This window comes from Dryobates pubescens, chromosome 15 (genome assembly GCF_014839835.1).
Source record: "Dryobates pubescens isolate bDryPub1 chromosome 15, bDryPub1.pri, whole genome shotgun sequence".
NCBI lineage: Eukaryota > Metazoa > Chordata > Aves > Piciformes > Picidae > Dryobates > Dryobates pubescens.
Genome location: NC_071626.1, coordinates 10,838,356 through 10,864,016, shown reverse-complemented (window position 1 = coordinate 10,864,016; position 25,661 = coordinate 10,838,356). Strand labels below are relative to the sequence as shown.

At 43.8% G+C, this 25,661-nt stretch overlaps 1 protein-coding gene across 2 annotated transcripts in view; it reads right to left on the bottom strand.

The window, feature by feature from the left end:
- Positions 1-22,330, bottom strand: part of SYN3 (synapsin III) — a 196,851-nt gene extending 174,521 nt beyond the window's left edge. The window contains exons 1-3 of one of the 2 annotated variants that reach the window (XM_054167914.1): positions 22,178-22,330; positions 18,468-18,541; positions 2,920-3,415 (exon numbers count right to left, since the gene is read on the bottom strand). In XM_054167914.1, the coding sequence (XP_054023889.1) occupies positions 2,920-3,233 (314 nt within the window). In that variant the 5' untranslated portion in view covers positions 3,234-3,415; positions 18,468-18,541; positions 22,178-22,330. The remainder of the gene's footprint in view (positions 1-2,919; positions 3,416-18,467; positions 18,542-22,177) is intronic. The other variant, XM_054167915.1, reaches the window with a different exon arrangement.
- Positions 22,331-25,661: the final 3,331 nt, after the last annotated feature.

Here is a 25,661-nt window from a genome sequence, read left to right as displayed (position 1 = left end):
AATTAATGTCTGGTTTGGCAATATTGCTACAATGTGCAATTATGAGAAAGTTGTTTTCATTTAGAGAAGAGAAATCAAATGGCAGATTCCACTGTCTCTTACCCTTCCTGTCTGTGGACAAGCCAGTCCTTGTCGTAAACCCCATGTAACTTGCTGCAGGGAAGGAAGCGTTGTGGAAGTCCCTCAACCTTAAAATAAAGGTAGCTCTTCAGTAGTTATTTCTTGGGGATCTTTTCTAGTGGAGTTAATTATTTCAAAAGGACAAGGAAAGGCTTCTTGAAAACCAGGTAGAAAGCTTTCACAAGTGGCAAGAACCAGAGCAGGCATTGCAAACATGGGTTCTTCCAAACCCAAAAACACCAGCATAAAAGTTACAACAGGTTTTTGTTCACCCTCTGTAAGTCTGGGACTGTTTCCATACATGATACAGAGTGGACAGCCAGAATCCCTGGATAACCAGCTTCTTCAGCTGTGCTTTTGCAAGGCAAACACTGCTGCCTTGGGCTGGTCAGCTTGAGCTCATGTAACACCCTGGCTGAGACCAAGAAGATGACTGGCATTGCTCAGAAATACCTCACCAAGAATAAACATGCACAGAGCCACAGAGACACTGCTCTCCAGTGTTGCTCTCAAGGGCTTACCGAGTGTCCTGGAGATGTGAAAATCAACTGCCAAGTAGCACTTCTGGCCTACTAGAGTGGTTGCATCAGTACAGACTCTCAGAAAGAGCCACATGCTACTTTTAGGCTGAGGAAGTTTCTAGGCATGTGTTTCTGTCCATGTTACAAAGAACCATGGGAAGAGCCCATGTTGGGGCTCTGTGTTGGGAAGAGCCAGTATGTTGTTTTGTTAATTTTCATGTCATACGTATGTCACAAGACATTCATAAATGCCTATACTAATTTAGTTCAGTGCCCTCAAAACCTTAGAGAGAGTCAAGACAAGGGAGCCTTTGCAAGCAGCATTACTTGGTGTCTGCAAGCTTGTAGATAGAGGCAGAGAGCTGGGAGAAACAGAGTTCTCCCATCGTGCGTAGAAACTGCTAAGTTATAGACAGCAGAGGAACAGCCAAGACAGCAGGATGCACGGAGTGCTTACATGAATGGAGAAGTGAAGACAGCATGGGTAGCCATATTTCCTCTTTATATCTCCCAGCTGCTGCTCCCTGGGCAAGTTCAGTTCACAGACCATGAAGTCCTGCATGACAGAACAGCAGCTGGGAGATATAAAGGCACAAATTTGAATGCAGTGTGTATTTTAAAACATGAAAACACTGCAGCAGAGCCCAGCCCCTCCTCATCCTTCCTGCTGCCCAAACTACCTTTAGCACCATTAATCTCAAGGAAAAACAAGACTGGCCTTTGAGCTAAGGCTTCCCTCTTTATTTACAGTGTTTGAACTAAGCAGAGCTGGCTAAGCCTCTGATGGCAGAACTGTACATCGGAGACACTTGCATCCCCAGCTGGAAGATGCTATGTTAAGGGACTGCCACCTGGCAGCATCTTCAAGGAACTGCAAAAGCATTAAGCAAATACAGAGGTTAGAGAGCATCAGCCTGGGCAATTGAAGGGCATCTAGGAAGGAGAATTCAGAGTTGAGCTAGACTAGTGTTGCCAACTGAACATTCTGGCATTAAGAGGTTGATACTGTGATAAAAAACAACTAGGCCAGCAAATCATAAGGTTATCAGGGATTTTCACACTTAGTTAAAAGTTGTTTCTCCTTTTAGAAAAATCTCAGTGTTTTTTCTCTCTTAATTTGAGTTGGCTAAAGAAGCTTGACTTAGTTGTGCTCAGCCATTGCCCCTTTCTAGCTAAGAGCTAAGCTCATCCTTTGTGAAGATACCCCCAGGGAGGCATGTCCTACCTTGTCCCCACTCTCCTGGGAACAAGAAGAAGTCCAAGAGTGGCAATAAATGAAGAGTTGTGTGGCATGAAAAGAACAACAAAATAATCTCCCTTGGCCAGGACCTGGTAACCTAATTTCTTTCATATGAAATTCTTCAATGTGGTCCCCTTGTCTGTGCTACTCTCCCCTTTTTTTTCTGTGTTGTGATGAGCTGGCAGTCAAAACAGGAGCATCTCCTCAACAGATGCTCTGGAGTTTCCCCCATGTAAGTCTCTTGGCCAGCTTGCCTTAAGTTTCCTGAAGCAGCTGACTTTGAAAGGGAGCACAAAGCAAGCAGTAAGTTATTTCTCTAACATTTCAGAAGATTTCAGTTGTCCTACCCTTTGGAAAGTGACCTCTGTTGACCAATATCACAGGAAACAAACTTCCAAACTTTTGTTTGTAAATGGAGACCTGCATGAGCAAGACAAATTTAGGGCTTAGCTGAGCCTGAGAGCCTTTTGTCAATAGTTGCAATGCTTAGCAAGGAATTCACTTGACTAGTGAATGAACTCCGGTCATTACTACTGGTAGTAGTAAGCTTGGGTTATCTTTTTTGTAATCTATCTACAAATTTGCTTACAGACAAAAGCTCAGGAGAGTGAGGTCTGGAGAGATTGAGTCCCTTTTCATTTTTAGAGTCAGCACAAAGAGCACGCTAAGGTTCTGAACTGCATTACTGACACACCTGCAGCTGTGATCTCTTAGTAGCACTGCTCATCTAAGCCTGCTGAACCAAGAATGCCCCACGTGTGCTTATGTATTTAGGCCATGAAGAAGTTTGCCAAAGAGCACCAAATGAACTGTTTTCTTTTCTTTCTTTTTTTCCCTTTTCCCCCAAGAAAGATATGACACAAGCCCACTCTGCCATTTACAAAACTCACCAGACACACTGACCTGGGGCCACAGTTGGTGATCTACATGTGAAAGTATCTCTTTACCCTGCCCCAGATGCCCCATTGCTTCCCAGATCCTTCTCATCCCCCAAACTCTGTGGAGCTGCCTTCTGCAGAGAGGATCATGATGACTTACCAGTCTGTGTGCGCATCATCGATCACCAGGAGGACCTTGGGTTTCTGGGCCACAGGTGTGGGGCTGGTTGAGTGATCAATGAGTCCTGCAGCCGCTTGTGTGGTTTGCTTCATGGCACTAGAGATGGAGCTGAAGATGCTGGTGCCGGCAGAGGAAGAGTGCAAGGGCTGTGGTGGCTGTGGATGCTTTCTCTCCATAGCAGGAGAGACCGGGGAGCTGGTGGAGTTGTCGGGGCGCTGCAAGTCCATCATGTAGCCATTGGGCAAATTGGCCACAAAACTACTGTCTGAGAGACGCCGCCGGAGGAAATTCATGGCTGTGGTTGGATGGAAAACTTCTGAGCAAGAGTAAGGCTAAACTACAGTATCACCAGTCCCAGGGAACGTTTCTAGGTGAGCTTAGGGTATTTCCTTGCAGTCCAGGTAGGCAGGCTTTCCCCCTTGAAATCCTGCTGGAGAAATGTGCCTTAGGTCTTCAGCTGTATTTTCTTTCTATCCTGTGGGATGAGAATCAAAGACATATATGTGAGATACATGCTGTGAGTCTGAGAAAAGAAAAACCCTTTGGACCTTTTGAAGGCATATGTCAATCAACAGTGAGAGGTTAAAGGACTCCTGGTTTCTAAACAGCATGCTACAGGGCAAAGCATGTTTCAAGAGTCAAGATAAAACATTTTCTGGTCATGGCAGACCAGTTTGCACTGTCTGAGGGGCCACCAATTCTCTAACTGTTCACTGTGGGGAAAGAAAGATTATTCTGACTGCAAATGCTAATTTTCAAAAGAAAGGCAGCTTATTTCTGGTATGTTCTGTGTTAGAAATAACACATAGAATGCTTGTCACAGAATAACCAACAAAAGATCCAACAGGGTAAATAGTTGCAACAACTTTGGCAGGCTTGTAAGCAAGGCTCTGATTTTAAGGAACAATCATCCTAAACTGAAAGTTTGTAGAAAATAAATAGATACCATACACATCTTGATCAAGTTCAGTGGCAGCAGCAAATTACCTGCCTCTCTTCCTGCTTTTCTTGGCACTCAGAATTAGGCTTGAAGCTAGGTGCATGCTGGCGGTTGCTCAACACAGGACGCTACTGATTTTATGTGCTCGCTTGTAGGATTTTTGCAGGTACTAAAATCTAGAAGTTTGGCTGTCTAATTTCCATATACCTTTCTTTTTAAATTTCCCCCCTTTTTTTTTTTCCTTCTTTTTTTTTCTTTTCTTTTTATTTTGCTTTGAGAAGAAAGTGTCTTACTCTGCCCATCTTTTCCACTGTGAAAATGAGCACTGTGAAATGTAATTATCTGGCTCTTCTCCCTTGATTACAGTATGATGGCTTTGTTTTACCCAGAACATTAAATTTTTCAGTAGTTAAATAATTTACTTTAAAAAAAAAAAAAATTTCATCTGTAGTCACAGCCCAGAAATAAGATTTCCACATTCATTTCCCAAGACCTTTCCCCTGCTGAGACAGCCTTTGAGTCTTGACCAGAGGCTGATTGGTGAGATTTAGGGGGTAAAAAAATAAAGAAACATATTGCTGGTAGAACATAAATGTTTTTCAGGACAGACATATCTGCAACATAAGTGAGAGTTATCCCATACATCAAGTGTGATGAGTCACAGGAATCCCTGGTATCGTCATTAAATCATGCCCCACACCCTTCAAAGTCTTTTTCAATGAGCTCCATACAAACACTTGCCTTCACCTGACCAGTTTGGCCTCCCTCATGGCTCACATCCTTGTCCCAGTACTTGATTGCCTCCTGATGGCAGGATACTGACTTTTCCTCTTGTTCCAAAAGAGCTGAGCTCTGTGAATCGCTCTCCTGGAACTGTGGCTGAAAGCTCACGGAATAACCAAACAGCTTTCTTAAAATAAGCTGCCATTTATTTTCACCTATAAGGATTTATGAAGCTTTGGAGAGAGAAGATTCAGACCTGTCTACATCTATACCTCTCAGCAGCAAAGCCTTAGAAAGCATCAGATGAGCCTGCCTGGAGTAAATAAGCTACAAAGAGCTCCTTGGTGCATGTGCCCCAACTTGGCACATGTTCCTCCCCCAGATCTTGCCATCCATCACCACTCTGACCCCATGGGGACTGGACCGGTCCAGAGCAGAGCACTCTCCACTGAAGCTGCTGACATTGACTTATTGAAGCAAATTTTTCTTTTGATTCCTGAGCCCTAGCTGGCTCCTGACTTTGCTGGAGCCTGGAGGTAGTCTTTTCCCAGGGAACAGCTCAGGAACTCTTAATGATTTCCTGCCACATTTACAGCCGATAACGTATCTTGAGGCATTGTGCTGACTTCCCGCCCGGTCCTGGCACGCCCGGCGACTGCACAACATCATGCACTGGTAAGCATCTCAGTAGCATCGACTGTTTATGCAGCAGCTGTTTCAAAAACCTGCTAACATACAGTATCTGTGAATTATAAGCTGGATGAGTCTCTGGCCAGCCTAATCTAGTGTGGGGTGTCCCTGCCCATGGCAGGGGGGTTGGAACTAGATGATCCTTGTGGTCCCTTCCAACCCTGACCGATACTATGATAATTCACCCACAGGGCACTCAGCCTACTCATGTCCTACTGCAGTAACCATGAGTGCCAGCAGACAGCCATCCACTGTTACCTGTTTGGGGTGACCAGAGTGCAGAGCCTACAAAGACATAGGATTCATAGACTGCAGGCTGGGTAAAAATGCGTTGCACAGCCCTCTGCTCAGGAGCCTGTGCTTTCTACCTCGCATAAAACAAATCAGAAAAATCTCCTTGCTTTAGCGACAGTCCACTCAAGAACAGGTCCAGTCCTGGTAAGGAGAAGCATTAATTTGTCTACTGTCAGAAGGGTTCCAACTGACTAACCTATTATTGTGTATAGCAATTAACATGCTCTCTTGGAAGACCTTGGCATTAACTGGCACCCTTGTACATTTTGCACAGCGCTGCAGAGAGCTGCTGGTTCCTGCTGTGACAGCAGTCAGCCACGGGAGGGAACCTGGCCCCAGCTGTGCAGGCTGGACACAGCTCTTCAGAATCTTTGGAACAGGATCTACCAGGACTTGCATGCTCCTGAAAGCGTTTCTCCTCCACCACCAGGTGCTTGAATGGCTGCTTCCTTCACTGTGAGCTTTTCACTCCTCAAAAGAACGTGAGCTACTTGCAAAGCATCAGTCAATAAAGCAATGGGCAAATGTCTGCTCTGCCCTGCACTGTGGAAAAAGGCATGGATGGCCCACAGCTGGGAAGGAGCAGAGTATCCCATGATGCACCTGGAAAGCAGGCAGGTTTCCTTTGCAGCAGGACTTTCTGAGCTGTGTCCTTCAAGGTACTGTTTACAGCCAACCATTTATCATACTTATTGCAAGGCCACATCCACTTGCCTCCTGGACACTTTTAGAAGGCAGTATTTACAGGCATTCATCATTTTTTCCATGAGGGGTCTGGTAGTGGAAGATATTGCCCAGAGGACACTGCGAGCTGGTAAAACTCTCTTGTCAAGGGAGTTTGGGATGTGGCACTAAAGCTGGCCTTTCCCTCTGCTGGCTGGCACAGCCCCTGTGTGTTGCAAAGGCTGGGCTGTGTGCCGTTGGCTCAGGAAGGAAGGAGAGAAAACCTAAGCAACTGATGTCACAGGGAAATCTCCCTCCAGCAATGCATGTGGAGGCTAAATTCAAAGAGGATGACACAGCTGCAGCAAAGAGTAATGCCTGGCTCTGCTCTGAGAGGGAAAGAAGCAAACCTACCGTGAACTTTGATGCTGGGTCTTTCGAAGTGATAGTGTAGGCTGTCCTTCTCTCATTAGTTACAGCTAAAATAGACTTGCTCTCTCTCTTTTTTTTTGTGTCAAAAAGGAAGTTATTGGTTGCTTTGCCATTAGTGCCACCACAGAGAGCTTCTCTGCTATGACAGCAGTGTAAAGTGCCAGCAGATTCTGTTGTTTACTGGAAACCCTCATGGCCTACTTCTGCATCATACACACATGCAGTTATTTAACTTTCAGCAGTAGACATTTTCATACAAGCACAGGCTGAGTAGGTTAGGAGCTCACTTTCCTACTGCTCAAAACTGCCCATGGACATCCTTGGGGCTCAACAGGTCAGGCCAAATAACAGTTCTGTGCAGCTCTCACAGCATGCGGCGAGACATTCACCTAATGTATGTACAGATCCTACCCTAGCAGACAAGCAGGACTGTAACTTCAACACAGTCAGGAGCCAACACCTCTTTCAGAGTCAAGACAAACCTGCTAAGTGATATTTCATCACTTTAGAGCTACAGGTAGGAGAGCTGCTAGCTCCATGCTATGAAGTTGCACCTTGCCTCTATGCACACCAGTGTCTTTCTATGGCTCACAGAGACAAGTCACCTACTTAATGCTGTGCCAGGCACAAATCTGTCTGCAAGTAGGCTTGTACCACCCTTCACAGCTGAAATACAGCCCACAGGCTGCTTCCAGGTGAGGCAGCAGCTCCAGCTGTGTTCCTCAAGCTGCAATACAGCAGCTGCAGCACCACCACACAGGGGTAATCTGCCACTGTGTGAAACAGCTGCTCCTGAAAGCTATCTGGGAAAACACACAGTGACCATCTGGGCTGTAGAGCTGGGCTGTATTTCAGGATGGAGAAATAATAAACAAGGCACAGCGTGAAGAGTCCTGAAGAAAGAGAGCAGCCGGCAAGCAGAGAAGACAGAAGAAGAATGTGAGAGGGTATCAGGAATTAGTTTAACCAAAGAACAGTGCTGGGACAGGCAGAATCCCAGCAATGAGAGCACAGGCAGGGAATCAAAAGGAAACAATGTAAGCAACTAAATGAAGCAAGCGCAAGGTCAGTTAGAACCGACCTTGAAAACAACAGCAAAGAGTCTGGCACTCTCAGCCCCATACTAACGTGCAGCTAAACTTCCTGGCTGATATTTCTGGAAGGTCAAGGGAGGGTAAGCAATCTGCTCCCTCAGCACGTTGACAGCAGCCAGGCACCTACCTGGTTTTTCTCAAGGATAAAATCTGCAGAGATGCAAACTGTCTCAGAAAATCTGTCGATGTGTTAGAAAACAAGAACAAAACATTCACTTAAACTGCTTGATGGATTACTTTCTAACATGAGGTAGCATCCAGAGCAGCCCAAACTAAGTTTCTGATATGTGATAAACAGTGCTTAGATTTCCACTTAGCTTGCTATCTGTGCCATCAGGTAATGAACTGACACTACAATGCCAGGCTGCATTCCTGCTCCTGACAGCCTTGACAGCGCAATGCTGAAGCTGGCAAGTTGGAAAGTCAACCTGAGCGGCAGTAGTAGGTATTATCCTCCCACCTTACCATAAGAGAGTTGACCACTTCCTTCTGCCCTGTGATGGAGGGAAATATGAGGGGATGCTCCTCACCTAGTGCCTCCTCATATTAATTTTGTAGATATCCATTAGTATACATTAGCATTTTAAGATATTCCTGTGTGTCTCTTTCTGCCTTTAGGCATAGAATCCTAGAATCAATAAGGTTGGAAAAGACCTCAAAGATCATCAAGTCTAACCTGTCACCCAAGACCTCATGATTACTAAACCATGGCACCAAGTGCCACATCCAATCCCCTCTTGAACACTTCCAGGGACGGTGACTCCACCACCTCCCTGGGCAGCACATTCCAATGGCTAACAACTCTCTCTGTGAAGAACTTTCTCCTCACCGCGAGCCTAAACTCCCCCCTGGCACAGTTTGAGACTGTGTCCTCTTGTTCTGGTGCTGATTGCTTGGGAGAAGAGACCAACCCCCAGCTGGCTACAACCTCCCTTCAGGTAGTTGTAGACAGCAATAAGGTCTCCCCTGAGCCTCCTCTTCTCCAGGCTAAACAATCCCAGCTCCCTTATCCTCATACTGACGTACTGTGGGAGCTGATTTCTTTAGAGGGACAGCTATGTTAGGAAGCTCCAAATCCAGCTAGATGGCTTTCTACATGTAATTAAAAAAAAAAAAAAAAAAAGAGGGAAGCAAGTGATTTTTTCTATTAGTGCCAAGATTTCAGTATTTCACCCTGAATGGCTTAAAAAAAATTAATAAATCACAAGCTTGGCATAGGATAAGAATTGAAAGCAGAACAAAACAGTTGGTTCTGAAATTAATTAGAACCTGTGCTGGGGTTTTCTCTCACCACACTTTGAGATTCAAGAGGTTTACATGTTCAAACGTTTCTTGGTATTTTTCAATGCAAGCTGCCATTACATAAACCAGGAATTAAAAGGACAGGGGTGAATAAACAAACAAACAAACAAACACATAAATAAAAGGCTACCCCAGACCCCCCACACACATTTTTTGTACATGAAGCTAATTCAAAAACTGTAATGGTTGGGAAGAACTGAATAACAGTGGAAAGCAGAGGGTTTCCAAGCTGGTGTTCCCTTTGCAGAGAGCTTTTCCAAGCATCAGCAATGCAATACAGCTGTATTGTTGACATGGGTGGAAATTTCCCAAAGCACGTGAAACTACAGCACAAATTCCACCTAGAATCAGAGTGGTTTGTGTATGTCGGTGCCAGAGACACTGCTGGAAATTGTGTTTCTGCTATGACTGACACCGGCAGAGCCATGCTGTTTCTTTGAGGTGGGTGTAAGAAGTCAGGATTCTGAAGCTGGATGGGGTGGCAGTGCAGGGGCGCAGGGACATCGTGCCATTAGGACAATAATGCTACCCAGAGTCTGAGCTCCCTGTTAGAGTCAGCTGCTTGACAGAATTTCACTTGCTTCCTAAATTTTTTATTACCTTTCACAGCAGCAGATGCTTCCTTTGGAAATGTGCTCTTCAAGGATTTTTGCAAGTCAGTGTCTTGTGCATCCAAAACCTCTGTTGAGAGAGATTATCGGATGTGCCAGGAGGTCTCTTTGACAGAAATAAATCATCTTACAATGTTCCACGTGCTTCACTGGTACACACAAAGGTGCACAATTCTCTTGTCTTATTGCTGCATTCTTGTAGACCTTAAAAAGTCCTCTCTAATTTCTTGGGTGGCTATTTAACTGAAGAGTCTAGGCTTCTCAGATATTATTCTTATTTTTATTCATTTTGCAAAGCTGTCAATATTTTCTATATAGCAGTTTCACCATGGGAGGTTTGCCTTATCTGGTCCTGAAGATAATAGGTTTGCACATACCAAACTGAGTGTAAATAGTACAATTTCTCAAGAGCAACGCCCAGCATCGAAAATAAGTCAGTCTGTTTCCTCTTGCCTGTTACTTCACAATGGCAGGCAAGGGAAAGAAGAAGTGGGATAAACAAAAGAGTCTAAAATGACAAAACATTATTGTAAGATCATCAGGCTTTCAAGTGGATTGCAAAGGAAGATGACTAAAGCTGTGAACAATAATGATTTTTTTTTAACTGAAAAATAAATCTGACTATTATGCTAATACTGTATGGCTTTAATACCCCCACGAACCAATTATGATGTGCTACTTCTTGGAAACAATACATTATTTCCTCATTTTATTCTCACTGTGGAAATCTTGTTGGCATCTAATGGCCGCAGTGTTGGCTCACTGGTAAAATCCCCTTGTCAATGAGTTTAGGGATGCCTTTCGTGGCTCATCCCTGTTCTGTATCAGTGTTGGCTTATCAGCAAAGCCAGGCCCAGCTCAACTAGAGCAGACAGTATGGGGCAAAAAGAAATAATCCTGCACTAATCCTTGACTATTGTAGAGCCATCTTCATCTGAAAATCAGTTGAGTTAGCGCACTGTCTGAGTTTCTTATTTCCCTAGAGTGTTGTGGTCACCCCCACCCTGAGCAACAGCGACACTAATGTTTCCGTTAATGCTAATACACACATGCCAAAGTGGCTCCTCATGATTATACTCAAGAAAAGCAGGAGACAGCAGTACAAGCTGTAGAATTTGTAGAGAGAAACGCTCTGCGTATCATACAGATGAAATTGCAAGAAGGACTCTCAAGCCCCCCGTCCTCCTCCTTCCTGCTCTTGGATCTGATGCAGTTTGTGTTGTGTATTTGTGAGACATGCTCTAAGTTTCTTTCAGGAACTGTACAAGTCCTGATTTCATGGTGATAAGAATGAAAGCGGCACCAGACATGCCATTAATAGAGCAGGGATTTCCTTCAGCTGAGAGATGCATTGCTTTGAAGAGTGCTGATCTGAATAAAATCAAGAAGCTGGATGTATTTAATATGTAGGGCCTGCCAATATGCATTAGAGCTCATCCAGATAAAAGATGCCTAAGGGACTGACAACTCACAGGTTCTCAGTGGAAACTGCAGCAGCCTGCCCAGTGCTAATGGGGCTCCTTTCTTGATTATGATCACTTAACTCTTCCTCACCCCTATGCCATTTTCTTTCTACTGTAGTTCAATTCTGCCACAGTAGAGTGGTCATTCAAAATGCAGGTAAACAGAATGCTTTGTTACTACAGAGTTAACTAGATATGTTGGGGTACAGGTCATGAAAGGGAAGAAAAAAATTCAGTAAGAGGCCATAATATACACCCAAATAATTATGAATGAACTGATGACTATAAGAAAGATTTTCTGTTTGGAGCACAAATTGTGTTACTTTCATACATTTATAGAACAAAAAATGGATGGCATATTTCCAAGTAATGGATCTTCAAACACAGCTCTTGCACCAAGTCTCCTCATTCTAACTTCTTTCCCAAATTTTCTGTACTACCAGGAGCTTATAAGTTTTACTTCAAATATCTGGAGCATCTGTGGTGCTACTATATTCCATCTAAGTTTTGCTGCTGCCTGCAGCCACTCTTTCTGCCCCCCTGCATCATTCCAGGCACCACCATACTGCAGTTTCCCTGATTTTTCCCATAGGGTGGGGAACCCCTTATAACATTTGAGGTTTACTTAACCTGATGGTGTGAACTACAAATATCTGGAAAAATAAAGCCTATAATTTGCTTTCTAACCATACACACTCATCTCATGTAGCTGCTCTTGGTACAAAGAGAATAGTAAGATGGGAATTTGAGCAATGTCACTGATTTATTTTGAAGATGGAAGAGAAAGACAATGTTGCACTACACTCTGGGGGAGATTTCTGACACAACTGTAAAATAGCTTGATTCTTCCACATGATGCAGAAGTGGTAGGAAATTGACTAGCCAGACTATACCCTGCAAAACAGGCAGAGAAAATGAGGATGGGTAGATCTCCATCTGGAGCCTTGCAGGGATTTCAGCTGGCTATGTGTGTCTCAGGGTCTGTGATGACCAGCCCAAACTGGGCTGAGCACTTCCAGGATGTGTTTTTCTTCACTTTTTTTTTTTTTTTTTTTAAATGATGTTATGAATATACTGGTGATTCTGTGATTTGTGTTAAAGGTAGAGAACTCAGAGTGCACTGGGTCTGGGGGTCATCTATAACACATGATTATTGTTGAACACATGGGGACGCCAGAAGAGCTGTGTGAGTTTGTGTAATATATCCCCTTGGAGTGTAGCATATACACACATACTTCTCACCCCAGCAAGGGCAATAATCCCTTCTCTCAGAGTGGGACTAAGAACCCCAGCTCAGTGCCCAAGCCCCCACGTTCCTAAAGGCCAGTAGTTATAAAGGCTTGTGTGTTGAAACTGGCCACCTCGTAACAACTGCATGGCTTTATCATCCTCATACTGTCACAGAACTGGTTCTAAAGAAACCAACCAACCAACCCACCCTTGGCTACAACTTCTTAGCTTCAAGATTTCAGAGGCTGACATGCATGGCACAGTGTTAACTAGGGCAGACTGAGGAAGCATGTTTAGTCCCTGCAACTTTGCACAAGGCTGCATGCTCATAGAGCCTGGTGTCCCGCTGTTGAGGCAACCAGACAAATTCTGCTTGTGCTTGCACTTGAATATTCAGTGTTTTCCACAGGCTTGAGCTAAAGTGCAGAGCTGATCTTCCTGCATGTTGCAGAGTAGCAGTCAGTGCATTGAAAACCAGAAAATATTATTCTCTGTTTCAAGACTGCTAAAGGTAACCAGTCTTACCAATCTTACCAATCTTTTTCTTATGGTCTTTTTACTTTGATCAAGTCCCTTAATTGCTTTGTGCCTTAGTGTGTTTGATGGTATAATGATATTTCTGTATGAAGAGTATGTAAAGGCTAAATTGGGTCAAGTTTGAGATAGACTGAAAGTGATATAAATACAGACTGCAGAGGTGTTCTGTAATATACAAAATATGGTAGTGGTTTCAAATGAAATCTACCTGAAAACTGTATTACTTCTTAACATGGAAGAATATACAGAGTTCTCCGCTCAAATGAGAATTGCTAAGGTCATCAGAGTCCAGTTCAGGGCTGATCACTGCAAAAACTGTTGTGGATACCCAGAAGTGAGTTCAAGCCTGCAGTGGGCAGTAGTAGCCTCCCTACTCTAGTCATGAGGTCTGTGGTGACAGGTTGGAGTTGATGATCTTTGAGGTCTCTTCCAACCTTAGTGATACTGAATACTGAATACTGAAGATGTAACTATGTAAGAAAGTAGTGCATTGGTGATCTTTTATAAATAAGCCAGGACAAACGAAAGGATCTCTGTCCCCTGTCCTATCTACTCCAATGCAACCATGTACCCAAACATGACTCAGCCAGTGGTGGAGCTATGAAAATCTATTATCATCACTCAACTCCACCAAAGTAGTGGATCACCTTCACATGTTGGTGGTGGACCCTGCACATCCACATGCGTTTTCCTAAGAGCTGCAGGAAGAACCCTCTTTAAATCACTTCACATGGAATTCCACATGTAAAGCCAGGGAAAGAGAAGATCATATTGTGAGCACTAATGATCCTGTACACTGCATGATAACAAATAGATAGAAGTCCTTCACTATTATCAACTTAATCACTTGCTGTCTTCTTGCTTCATTTCCCCATCGTTAGTATCTCATTCCTGAAAGAGGATAATTGCGTCGGATCTCTTCAATTACTACTAAAGCACTGCCAAGTGCTTATTAAAAAAAATCAAATAGATTTGAAGACTAGGATCATTGAGCTTAGCCTCCCACATAGTGAAGCTTGGGGAATTTCTCCCAGCAACTCCTGCTACGAGTTTATAATTTCTGATTGGGAAAAAAAAAAATAATAATCCAAGGCTAGTTTTTAAATACTGATTGATGTGGTCCAAACCAGCCCTGCATCTGAGCAGCAACAGGAAAGTGGCAGCTCCCCTGAGAGTCAGAGTGAAGAAAACAGTGTTTAGTGCAGCTGTGATGATCCCTTAACTTCATCAGAGACTGCATGACCATATGATACCCCAATGCAAAGACACAGATGTTCACAATGTAAAGCAACAGCTGTCTCCTGGGCAGCTAGATCTTGAGCAGCAGCTGCTGACAGTGCAACTTCTGCAGGGATAGTCAGTGTCTGGCAGCAATTCCTACCTGAGCTGATTTGGATATCACAGGTTAATAGCTTGTTACTGCTATTATTTATTCCAGACAATCAAAGCTGGCCACAAAATTTTTCTGTCCAAAAGAAGAAATGCCACAGCCATGAAGATGCTCATATCTTAAATTTTCTTCTGACTGCTGCATTACTTTCACTGGAACATTGACCAGACTCCAATATTGTGTGCAAGTTAGCAGAACAGAACATACAAAGAAACCTCATGATGCTGCTTATTTCACTGGCAAGTTTCTTAGAAATGGGAGTCAGTTCCTTCCTTTCCAGCTTAAGCAAAATTCTCATCAATTTCAATGGGATTCCCACTGAAAATACGTTTGAGTTTTGGATCTGATCCTTCTCTCTTCTGACTGCAGTGAAAAGCAGAAGATCTTGCATGATTGGCATGACTTTTGTCAGAAGTGCCAGCCAGCACTTCAGAAGATCTGCAACTGCCCTGGGTAACTAAAGGCAGCATCTTGCTCTTTCTGTAGGGAGGGGACAATAGCTATGCAGTCTAACTGTGGGGCTCAGCAAAAGAGGTGGCACTTCTAGACAGAAGCATGATAGGTAAAGCCAGAGGACTGTGACTGAGTAGGAGCCATCAAAGAATCTTCCTGGGAAAAGCCTTCCTGAACACTAATAGGGATTGTCAGCTCTAGCTCTAAACAGGCACCATCCTCTCTTATACCTCTTGTTTCTTAGGAGCTGGCACATTGAATGGTCTGAAGAAACTCTCATACATGAATCTGCCCCTGTGGGGAACAGCAGGGGAAGCCCTGACTGAAAGGCTCTGTTGAATTATTAAGGTTGCCCAGAGTAAACCAAGGTAACCTTCATGTTAATTCCTGTCAGCCTCTTTGAGTTTTATTATAAAAGAGCATCCCACACCCCTAACTCGCCTACTCCTCTCTCTCCTGTTAAAAGAAGCTTCACAAGGCTGCTGAAGCAGGAAAGCCTGCCCACAAGATTAACTAAATACACACAGGCCTATTTTAGATAGATGCATCAAGCTAAATGCATCAGCCTTCAGCTGCTGGAGGGAGTGCAACATTTCACTCAAACCCTCTTACCAAAGCACATGAATGCTTTAGCAACCAGAAGGGACCACCAGCACTGAGTTTTGTCTTTAAGTAGCAAACCTGAATACTTTGGGGCTAAAAAAAAAAACAAAACAGGATAATTACTTCCTAACTTGTCACATTATTTGCTCAATCCCACTTCAGAGAACAGCTGGGTGCTGAGCATGTTTCCCTGCCCACATGTTGTGTCCAAAGTCCCTGGCAGCTGCCAGCGATGGGCGCAGTGTGTCAGAGATGCATGCAGTGACTCAGGGAGTATCACAGTATCACAGTAACTAAGGTTGGAAGAGACCCCAAGGATCATCAAGTCCAACCTGTTCCAACAGACCTCACAACTAGACCATGGCACCAAGTGCCACGTCCAATCTCCCCTTGAACACCTCCAGGGACAGCGACTCCACCACCTCCCTGGGTTTCCCTGTGAGTGAAACATCCAATCCATCACCTCTGGGACCATTTGATGAATTGATCATTCTTTATGCCAAATGGGTTGTTTGTTTGGTTGTTTTGTTGGTTTGGGTTATTCTTTTTTGGTCCACTGCACTACAGCAGTGGCTATAAACAACTGTGCTGTGAAATTGAAAGAGGAAACTCCTGATAACCTCAATCTCTTTCTCCAAGGGGGATCTTTATTTTCTAGCATCTTCCCCTCGAGTTCATCACCTTGTTCTGCAAAGTCAAGTATAAGTGTTTCTGCAGCCAAAAATCTTTGAGATATTCCTGGGCTGCAATATACTATAGGGCTATTCAGCCTTACTCTAAGCCCAGCAAGTTACAGATTAAAGTGGAGGAGGAAGATGACAGCATAATGGATACATTAATTCTATTACACAAAGGAAGGCAACCACACAGGGTCAAGATACCCCTATATTAAAAATAATGCATTTTATCTAAAAAAAGGAGTGTTAACTATATTTTAAAGAACAGATTTTAAAGGTCTGAATCATCTTGGAGCTGAATGTTTTGCTGCTATTGGTTTTGCTTTTCTAATAGTCCTATCTAAATATGCTTGTGTTTGTTTATGAAGCTAATTTAGTGCTGGTGAAAGTCCTTCTAGATTAAAAATATTTTGCCTTAGCTACATAAGAGGTATGGTATAAGCTTCCCCCCCCCCCCCTCTTTTTTAACACCATACTTACAAGTCCTGCATCCCAGATGAGTGGGACTTTAGTCACTTGGATTGGAAACATGCATCAGTTAGCCTCTTATTCTTCTCCAAGTAATGTGAATGGTTAACTACCACTTTTACCAGCAAGTTAAAAAAAAAGAAACATAACTATTTCCTTCTGTGTTTGTGCCACTGCCAACTACATGTAAAATTAAATTATAAATTAATGCAGTGCTTGAGGTAACACACTTTTTACACTCAAGAATAGAATAGAATAGAATAGAATAGAATAGAATAGAATAGAATAGAATTAACCAGGTTGGAAGAGACCTTTGAGATCATCATGTCCAACCCATCATCCAACACCATCTAATCAACTAAACCACGGCACAAAGTGGCCCATCCAGCCTCTTTCTAAACACCTCCAGTGACAGCGACACCACCACCTGCCTGGGCAGCCCATTCCAATGGCCAATCACTCTGTAAAGAACTTCTTCCTAACATCCAGCCTAAAATTCCCCTGGTGCAGCTTGAAACTCTGTTCTCGTTGCCTGGGAGAAGAGACCAGCCCCCACCTGTCTACAACCTCCCTTCAGGTAGTTGCAGAGAGCAATAAGGTCTCCTCTGAGCCTCCTCTTCTCCAGGCTAAGCAACCTCAGCTCCCTCAGCCTCTCCTCACAGGGCTTGTGCTCCAAACCCCTCACCAGCTTTGTTGTTTCACACCATGAAGATATGTCTGAAGACACTGGTTACCACCTTTTAAAAGGAGTTGGTATGTGTATGATTGTGCCTGTGTACAAGGAGAAACAAGGAAGCCACTGCTTTTCCATGCTTTCTAGTTGAAGTCTACAAGAAAGTAGTGCTGGCTCTGGTTTGTGCTGAGAGCAGGAAAAAATTCAGCCAAACCCCACAATGTCTGGCAAAGATGAAATTTCTTTCTTTCCCAAAAAAGGCATGCTCTGTTCCTATACCCCAGTTTTAAAAGCTCTTCATCTGTCTCTTCAGTCCTTCAATTTTCCTCCCTTCAATGTGAATTCTGACTTCTTTTTCCAACCCATAGAAAGATAATGCTGCTGATGTTTTCCAGGCTAGCATATTGTACAGCACAGCAGCTGTCTTGTTCACATCTGAGCCTGATAGCTCACAACAAAATGTAATGTGCCTTTATAAAACACCTGCAGTTACTCTCTCTGAAGTGATTTGAAGGCAATACTCCCAGTTTTAGAAAGCCTGGAAACAAAGTCTTTCCTACTTCATGCAGCTGACTTCGTTTCTCCCCCAGTGACAGCTCACCACCAGCCATCCTGGGAAGCAGGTGATCATTTCCTCCTCTTTGTGCCACTATGGTGGCAATGCAGAATTCAGCAAGAGTGCTGTCACCGGGACAAAAGATTGTTTCCACCCCAAAGGCCACACTGCAGACTCTCTCTTATAGTTTTACAAGGCTATCTCATTATTCCTTCCCCTTATAGGCAGGGCCTGAATTAAAAGCACGTGCCCTGGGCCACCTTTTCTGTGGCCAATATAGTCTGCTAATGACAGCAAAATCATACTGCACCCTTGCTTTAGTGTTTGATCTACCCAGACACAGCAGGATGATTTCTCATTAAATAGATAATAGATGAGTGTCTGGAACCTGACAGTCATTAATACAGACATCGTTAGTTCCGCATAATCACTTAATTATCCTCGATAACCATATTTTATATATATATAAGACTACACTACTGAATTGGTAACAGAACTGCTACAATCTCTGTTTGGCAGCATTCCAGAAAAGTTCTTTGCTGTTTACTAGTCTCTACCTGAGGTAGGAAAATGAAGAATCAAGAAACCAGGAAGGATGGGAAGAAGTGAAAAATTATCCGGAATGGAGAGATAGCATGACTTCCTCAGTGCTTAAGGAGAAAGGACACCACTTTATCCCCCAAACAGCAGGCATATCTAGACACTGGAAAGCTTCTGCTTGGTCTTACCAACTCTGTTTGAAAACTTATGATCCAGAGCTTTTGTACACCTCTGGAGACTTGCCAGCCAAAAACACAGAGGCCTGAGGGGAGAAGAGAAACACTGGAGTGAGTGAGGGGGAGGGATACATGAGGCAGAACAGTGACATTGTTTGAAAGAAAATGCCCTGGGTGTTTTGTTTGACATTTCAAATTAGCAGTGTCACCTATCAATAGATTATCAGATCAAGTTGCTTCACCATTATCAGCTATTAATTGTCTCCAGGCCAGGGCAGCAATTTATTATGCCCATTTGGGAATTCTGGGCTTGTTTGCTTAGCTATTAAAGCAGTGGGGAAAGGATTTCTAGCCTGAAACCTTCAAAGAAAGAATAAAATATCCTAGATTGTTTAGTGCAAAACTCAACATCTGGAGAGTTTCCAGACTGACTGAAAAAAAATAATGATCCTGCACTCCTAAAAACTGAACAGCATCCTCTCAAAGGGATGTCCACAATACAATACACTGGTCACTGCACAATAAGAACTTTTCTTTTTTCTCTTCTCTTCTCTTCTCTTCTCTTCTCTTCTCTTCTCTTCTCTTCTCTTCTCTTCTCTTCTCTTCTCTTCTCTTCTCTTCCCTTCTCTTCCCTTCCCTTCCCTTTTTATTTTCTTTCCTTTCCTTTCCTATTTTCTTTCCTTTCCTTTCCCATTTCCTTTCCTTTCCTTTCCTTCTCTTCTTTTTCTAGGAGGATATTTGTTTTGTGGGGTTGTTGGTGGTGGTTGTGTTGTTGGTTGGTTGGAGTGGGAGGGGGTTTTTTTTTGGTGTTTTTTGTTATTTTGTTTTTTTCCTTGCTGGAATGTGCTATGTAATTGACTCAAACAGAAGGAACTTTGGGAAGGTGGAATGAGATTTATAAGGTGGGAAAAGTTTGATTTAAATATTAAAACTAAAGCAACAGTCCTTATTAGGAGCTGTCAAAGTTAAGGGCACTATGCTTCAGTGTTCTAGGGTAAAATTTGCAATACTACAAATCCCATAAGAGCACTCGCTCACACATCACACTCCCCCCCAAATCCCAGGAAAATAAAATAAGGGGAAGAAGGGAGAGTCAGAGAAAACTGGCTGAAAAATGGTTGAGAGAAGCATGATGTGGAGAGGACAGCGGCTAGTTTGTAGTAATTAGCGTTAACATCAATAATGAGCCCAAGTTTTGCATCCCATCACGCCTCTCATTATTAGTGTACATAACCTCCTAACCTCCATCCAGGAAAATGATATCATTGTATGAATTAATCATCTGGGCAATTAATGACAAAAGTAACCTCAGGTTTCCAGCACAGTCTCTGGCACCAGTGAATTAGCAATGACGTAAGCTTCCCTGGGAATACGCTGGCGCTTTGCCCATTTCTGAGCCTCACTGCTGACTCTGGGGGCAGAAGCAAACAATGTAGTCACCCAACCAGAGATAAAGGCTGCAAGTGAAGGCCAGGCTATCACCACGGCAGCATCAGAGAGATGCTGCTTCTGCCAAATCTCCTGTGTGCCTCTCCAAAGGAAGACATGTAGCCTGAAACAGGTAACTGCTAATGGCTGCCTCTGATGCACAGAGAGATGGACTTTCCAGGTGCTTCAAGTATCTGCCCCCTTTTCAGTAAAGAGAGGCTCCTGCTCTGCCCCTGGAAGCTATGTAGCCTTTTGCAGTATATGAATAAGTGAGTTACTTAACTACTCTTCTGTTGCTGAGGCAGAGCTAAGGGGAGAGGAGGTTTGGTACTGAGGAGTTTATTTTCAGACTGCCAGGCTTGTTTTGCTTCATTTCTTAGCTCGCTCTGTTTCTGTGAGTGCTTTGAAAGTTGGAGACAAACTCAGCTGTGATCATTTTTTTTTTTTTTTTTAAAACTCAAGAGGAACTGAGAAAGGCTTGAGAAATCAAGAGACAAACCCCCAAGAGTTTAAGGTATATGCCCTGTCTTAGCGTTGTTTTTCAGCAAGCTATTCCAGGTCAGATGAGGAGAGCGTGGCTCTATCCTATGGGAAAGTTCTGTTTGGGTTTTCCAGCACCAAATACAAATAGTCTCTGTAAGGTGGGGCCTTTTTGTATCTCTGCCAAGAGTCTCTTCAGTCTGGCCTGAGATATGTGCACAAGCTATGAGACAAAGTGGGTCAGATAAAGCCCACTACCCCCAGCAGCACATCCCTGAGACTTTAGGAGAGCTCATGGGCAGAAGGACATGAGCATAGAGATGTGTTCTGATGGGACTATCAGTCATCTTTGTATTTTTCCAATCTTGAGGTCCCATGAGATAACAACAGAGAAGAAGAGAGTTTGGGTAGGAGAATGTTGGCCCCTGATTTAAGAAATTTAGTGTTAGTGAGGATGGAGAACTTATTTAGGCAAATAGGTTTGGTTAATCCGAAGAAAAACCATTTTGTTGCTTCTCCCTGAGGGGCTTTCTGCCTTGTTGCTCTTGTTAGAGGGAGCCTCTGGCTATTGCTTTCTGAGCAATCGGGAAAAGGATTCCACCCTCCACAGTCATCATAAGAGTTTCCAACTGAGATGAGATATCCACAGGTGAGCAACATCATTGTCTCAATACCAGTTTCCTCTGGATCCTGGCTTGAAAAGAATGAGGTGGTGAAAACATATGAGAAGCAGCTAATGCCTTAGGGCAAGCTGGGATCCTCACTCTGGTTAGTGATGAAGCTAAGGTTACCCAGCTCAGGACAGCCTTGTCTTAAAGGCTTGTGATGATGTAAACTGCAGAAATGTGATCATCACTGCAAACAATGTTCCCTGTCTACATGGCTTAATGCCACTTGTCATGTTTGTAATTCAGCTTCCCCCACCTGTCCTGTTATCAGAGCAAAGACAGCGAAAGAAAAAGGGCAGAAGTTAATTTGCTTGATGTGCTCCTGCTCTTACAGGTAACGTTCATTTGTGGGCTTTAACCCAATCCTCAGTGATGCTCACCCTTTCTTTTCATCATCAAAAGGGAGACAGCAAATCTGTGGAAGCAGCTCAGTAGGTAATCATGCTAGCAGCAAGCAAACAGGACAGTTTGGTCACCAGTTCTTCTAAGCAGCCAGAAAACCTGTCCCGATCCCCCCATGCTTGCTTTCCAGGTGTAGCTGGCTCAGCAGAGAGGATTAATCCACTTTCCTACTCACTTGCACTCTCCATGTTAGAGAATCTGATTACACAGATTGCTTGCAATTTATCTCCACTTGGCATGACTAATTCTCCAGTCTGACCTCCTCTTTCCCATTTTCACATCTCACTGCAGATCTGATATGTACACAGATGCACACATGCTTACTCTTTTTTTTGGTGGTGTTTGCAAACAGCTCACTGAGAGCCTCAGCACTTCCATTTTCAATCGAATCAGACAGCATTACTGCTTTCTTCCACACTGCCCATGAGGTAATTTCTCCCTTTTGCCTCCTCTCATTAAATTTACAGTGCCTCATAGACTGCTGCTCTATCCACACAAAACACAGGCGTCTCCATGCAGACACGCACAATGAACATGCGATGGTATAAACCTCTGCAGCGTACAGAAAGACAAAGGCACACGCTACATGTGCTGAGCAAGTGCCACCACACGCATTCCTGTTCCCTCCAAACCCTGCAGGAAAACATCGCCTGCAGAGTGCTTTCCTGTTAGCAAAAAAGCCTCCTTGCAGCATAGGGTCAGCATACAATTCCAGTAAAACCTGATTCCCGCTCCTTCCCTTACCTTTCCCGAGTCTGCTAATCCAGGGGCCCTGGACCGATTTGCTTTCCCTCCTGCACACAAACTGCCAGTCCCTCCTGCTTCACATTCACAGCACACCAGCAGGATTCACCGTCATCCCATTCTGCCGGATCCTTATCGCCCGATTGGCCAAAGCCAGACAGTAAATTCAATTAGGCTCCTCCTTATAACTATATTATCACAGGAACAAGATGAATAATTTAGTAAAACAACAAGGGTGTGCAGGCTCCGGTGTCACAGACTTCACCCCCACTGGCACGCTTTTATCAAAGAGAGGCGGGTAAAGGAACCAGAATCTGTCACTCTCCTAAAAAGGAGACCTTAGATTACCCACTTATATTTCCCATTCCATCCCTCTTGCTCTCCTCCCACTAAAGCCATGGCATTCCCTTTTTATTGTTGCACATCCATCCCAAGCCCACAACACAGTATTTCACCACGTCAGTGGATGAAAAGATTCCTGTCCAGGCAAAGTGATGCTGCAGCACATCCAACACACTGCCTCCTTCCTGAACGCAAGTCAGGAGAAAAGAATAAAACAGTTCTGCAGAAGGGAGCGACAAGACAAGCAGATCATAAGGAAATGGAAGAGTCTGCCTTATATCATGGTATATTCTGTTCAGCAACTGCATTGTCATCCCACCAGTTCAAGCTCTCAAAGGATGCAAGTACGTGGTTCCGGAAAGAGAAAGGCTCTGCCTGGGGACTGTGATTTCACATGCCTGCTGTGGGAGTTTGAATCCCCACATCAAAACAACACATCAAAGTGGCAGTTTTCTTCTAAACCAAATGACTAAGCTGTTCTGGTTTGCTTTCTACCTTTTTATAGTTTGGGGTTTTTTGTTGATTTTTTTTTCTTTTCTTTTTTTTTTTTTTCTTCTTAATCTCCTGACCAGAATGTGCAGTGACAGCTAACTGCAGCCACCTTCACCAACAAGTAGTTTCCCCCAAATGAACACTGCTCTTTGTCCTCAGGTAATGCTTTGTTTAGAATAGAATAGAATAGAATTAACCAGGTTGGAAAAGACCTTTGAGATCGAGTCCAACCTATCATCCAACACTATCTAATCAACTAAACCAGGGCACTGAGCACCCCATCCAGTCTCTTCCTAAACACCTCCAGTGATGGTGACTCCACCACCTCCCTGGGCAGCCCATTCCAATAGCCAATCACTCTTTCTGTGAAGAACTTCTTCCTAACATCCAGCCTAAACCTCCCCTGGTGCAGCTTGAGACTGTGTCCTCTTGTTCTGTCACAGGTTGCCTGGGAGAAGAGACCAACCCCCAGCTGGCTACAACCTCCCTTCACGTAGTTGTAGAAAGCAATAAGATCTCCCCTGAGCCTCCCCTTCTCCAGGCTAAACAATTACAGAGCACTGCAGCTTCCCTTAATAGCATTGACAGTATCCAAGTCAAGCCTCAGACTACCTCCTTGGCTTGAAGAGTTTTTTTGTTATAGGACTAGTGCCGGAAGTGGAGGAGCTGAGTGGGACAAACCCTCCCATCCCCAGATCAGGCTCAGCAGCCAGCAGGGCTTTTGGTGATCATTCACAGCAATACTGAAAGCTGTTGTTAATCCACGTTCACATGCACAGTATTTACCAACAGCCACATCATTCCACCATAACCAAAAAGTAAACAGGCAGGATGAAGAAGCCATTCTTCTCTTAGAGGAGCCTGTGTGTCTTTGAGTCCAAGAAAACCCTTTGCACTCCGCTTCCCCTGTGCTAATATTTACTCAGCAGAGTCTATATACCTACTATCATAATAATGTGAGGTTCAAATTTGCACTGGAGCCCAAACTCCTTCGAGCAACTCCTACACCAGCTCTCAGTTTGGCTCATCTCCCAGGATTGGCTGGCTGGGTAGCCCTTAGACGTGCCTCTAGAGGCAGTAAGGACCAGAGGTTGAAGCCAAGACCCAGCCCTAGCATAGCTGCAAAGGCAGACCACCAGTGAGAAATCAGCAGTGTTCCTAAACAATAGTGTACGCTTTTTTAGGCACTACCTTCAGAGCAAAGGATTGATAGGATGCTGGGCCAATACACGACTATTGCCACCTTCCAAATTGCTAGGCTATCACAGTCCCAGTGCAGGATGGAATCATTCTGCCTTCCCCAGAAGAAGAGAGCACAGGAATGATGGATGCTTTTGCTTTTCTCACCAAATTCATGGCGATCTAAGGTAAGGAAAAAGTAAATCTCAATCACATTTTCCTCTTTGTTACAGATTTTTCTGCCACAAAAAGAGATAAAACTTCCCTCCTGCTCCTGATGATGTTTTGCTTTCGAAGAATGGCAGTTGCTGTTTTCCTCCTCATCCTCTTCCTCTTGCAGCCATCCAAACTTTTAAGAGCTTTTGTGTAACAGGAAACCTTGAATTATGCTCTTGGTGATAGCTTCAGAGCAATTAAATTAAGCCATGTGGCATGTTGCCCAATGTCACTATCAACACTCAGGATGTTTTAGCATCATTTATTGAAGAGTTTTTACATGGTGCTTTCCTAAATCACAAAAAGAGAGCAAATTAGGCTGTTGCCATGACAACTATAGGATCTGCTTGAAATTCAGGAGATGCTGAGGAGGGGGGAGAGCTCTTCAATGGAGACCTCAGCATCATGAATATGGTCCTTCCTTATCAAATTCCTTTCAAGCTAATTCCTAACATCAAAGCCTTCCTAACAAAGAGTTTAATAATCAGGAGCAAAGCTTTGACTTCAAAGGGCACAAACTAACTGTCCCAGCACTAATGGAAATTTGCCTCTGGTGAGAGGTGCTCAGCTGAGAGATCCAGAGAGTAATCACAGAAATGGCAGCAGTAGCACATGAACACACACAAGGCAGGGTGGGAGAAGTGACAGGAGGCTTCAGCATAGACAAGCACTGAACAGAAAAGCAAATTGTGATGCCATGGTCCAGTTAAGGTGAATGACAACTTTTGCAGAATAGATGGGGAGGAAGAAAATGAAAGCTGTAATAACTTGAGCAAAGTCTTTTGCCAACCCCAAGAAATGAGTTGAACAAATAAGAGACCAAAATGGTGAAACAAAATGCCAGGTGAGCGCTGTCAGAAGCAGCTGACAAGCTGAGCGAATGGAAGACAGGCTACAGGCAAAGTTCTTTGGCAGGAATGAAATCCTTTCAGGATTGTTGAATATTTCCCATAAAAGCTGAATCTTTGTGCAATTGTTTTTTTCCAGCTAAGCACATTTTCCTGTCGCAAGCCCTCACTATTTCAGTAGAAACATTGCAGTGAGGTGTTTTGTTTCTCAGTTGCAATAGCTGAAGTATTTCTGGATGAAAACAAAGAACATTTCTTTGGACCCATTTCAGAAAGCTTTGTAGTTTCTGTGGAAGATCCCTCCTTCCCCATAATTATTTTTGATTAGACAACTTATTGTCGTAGTAAGCTTTGGTTTTGTCTTTAGAAATGATGCCTCACTGGGCATAAGCCAGGAAGGGAACAAT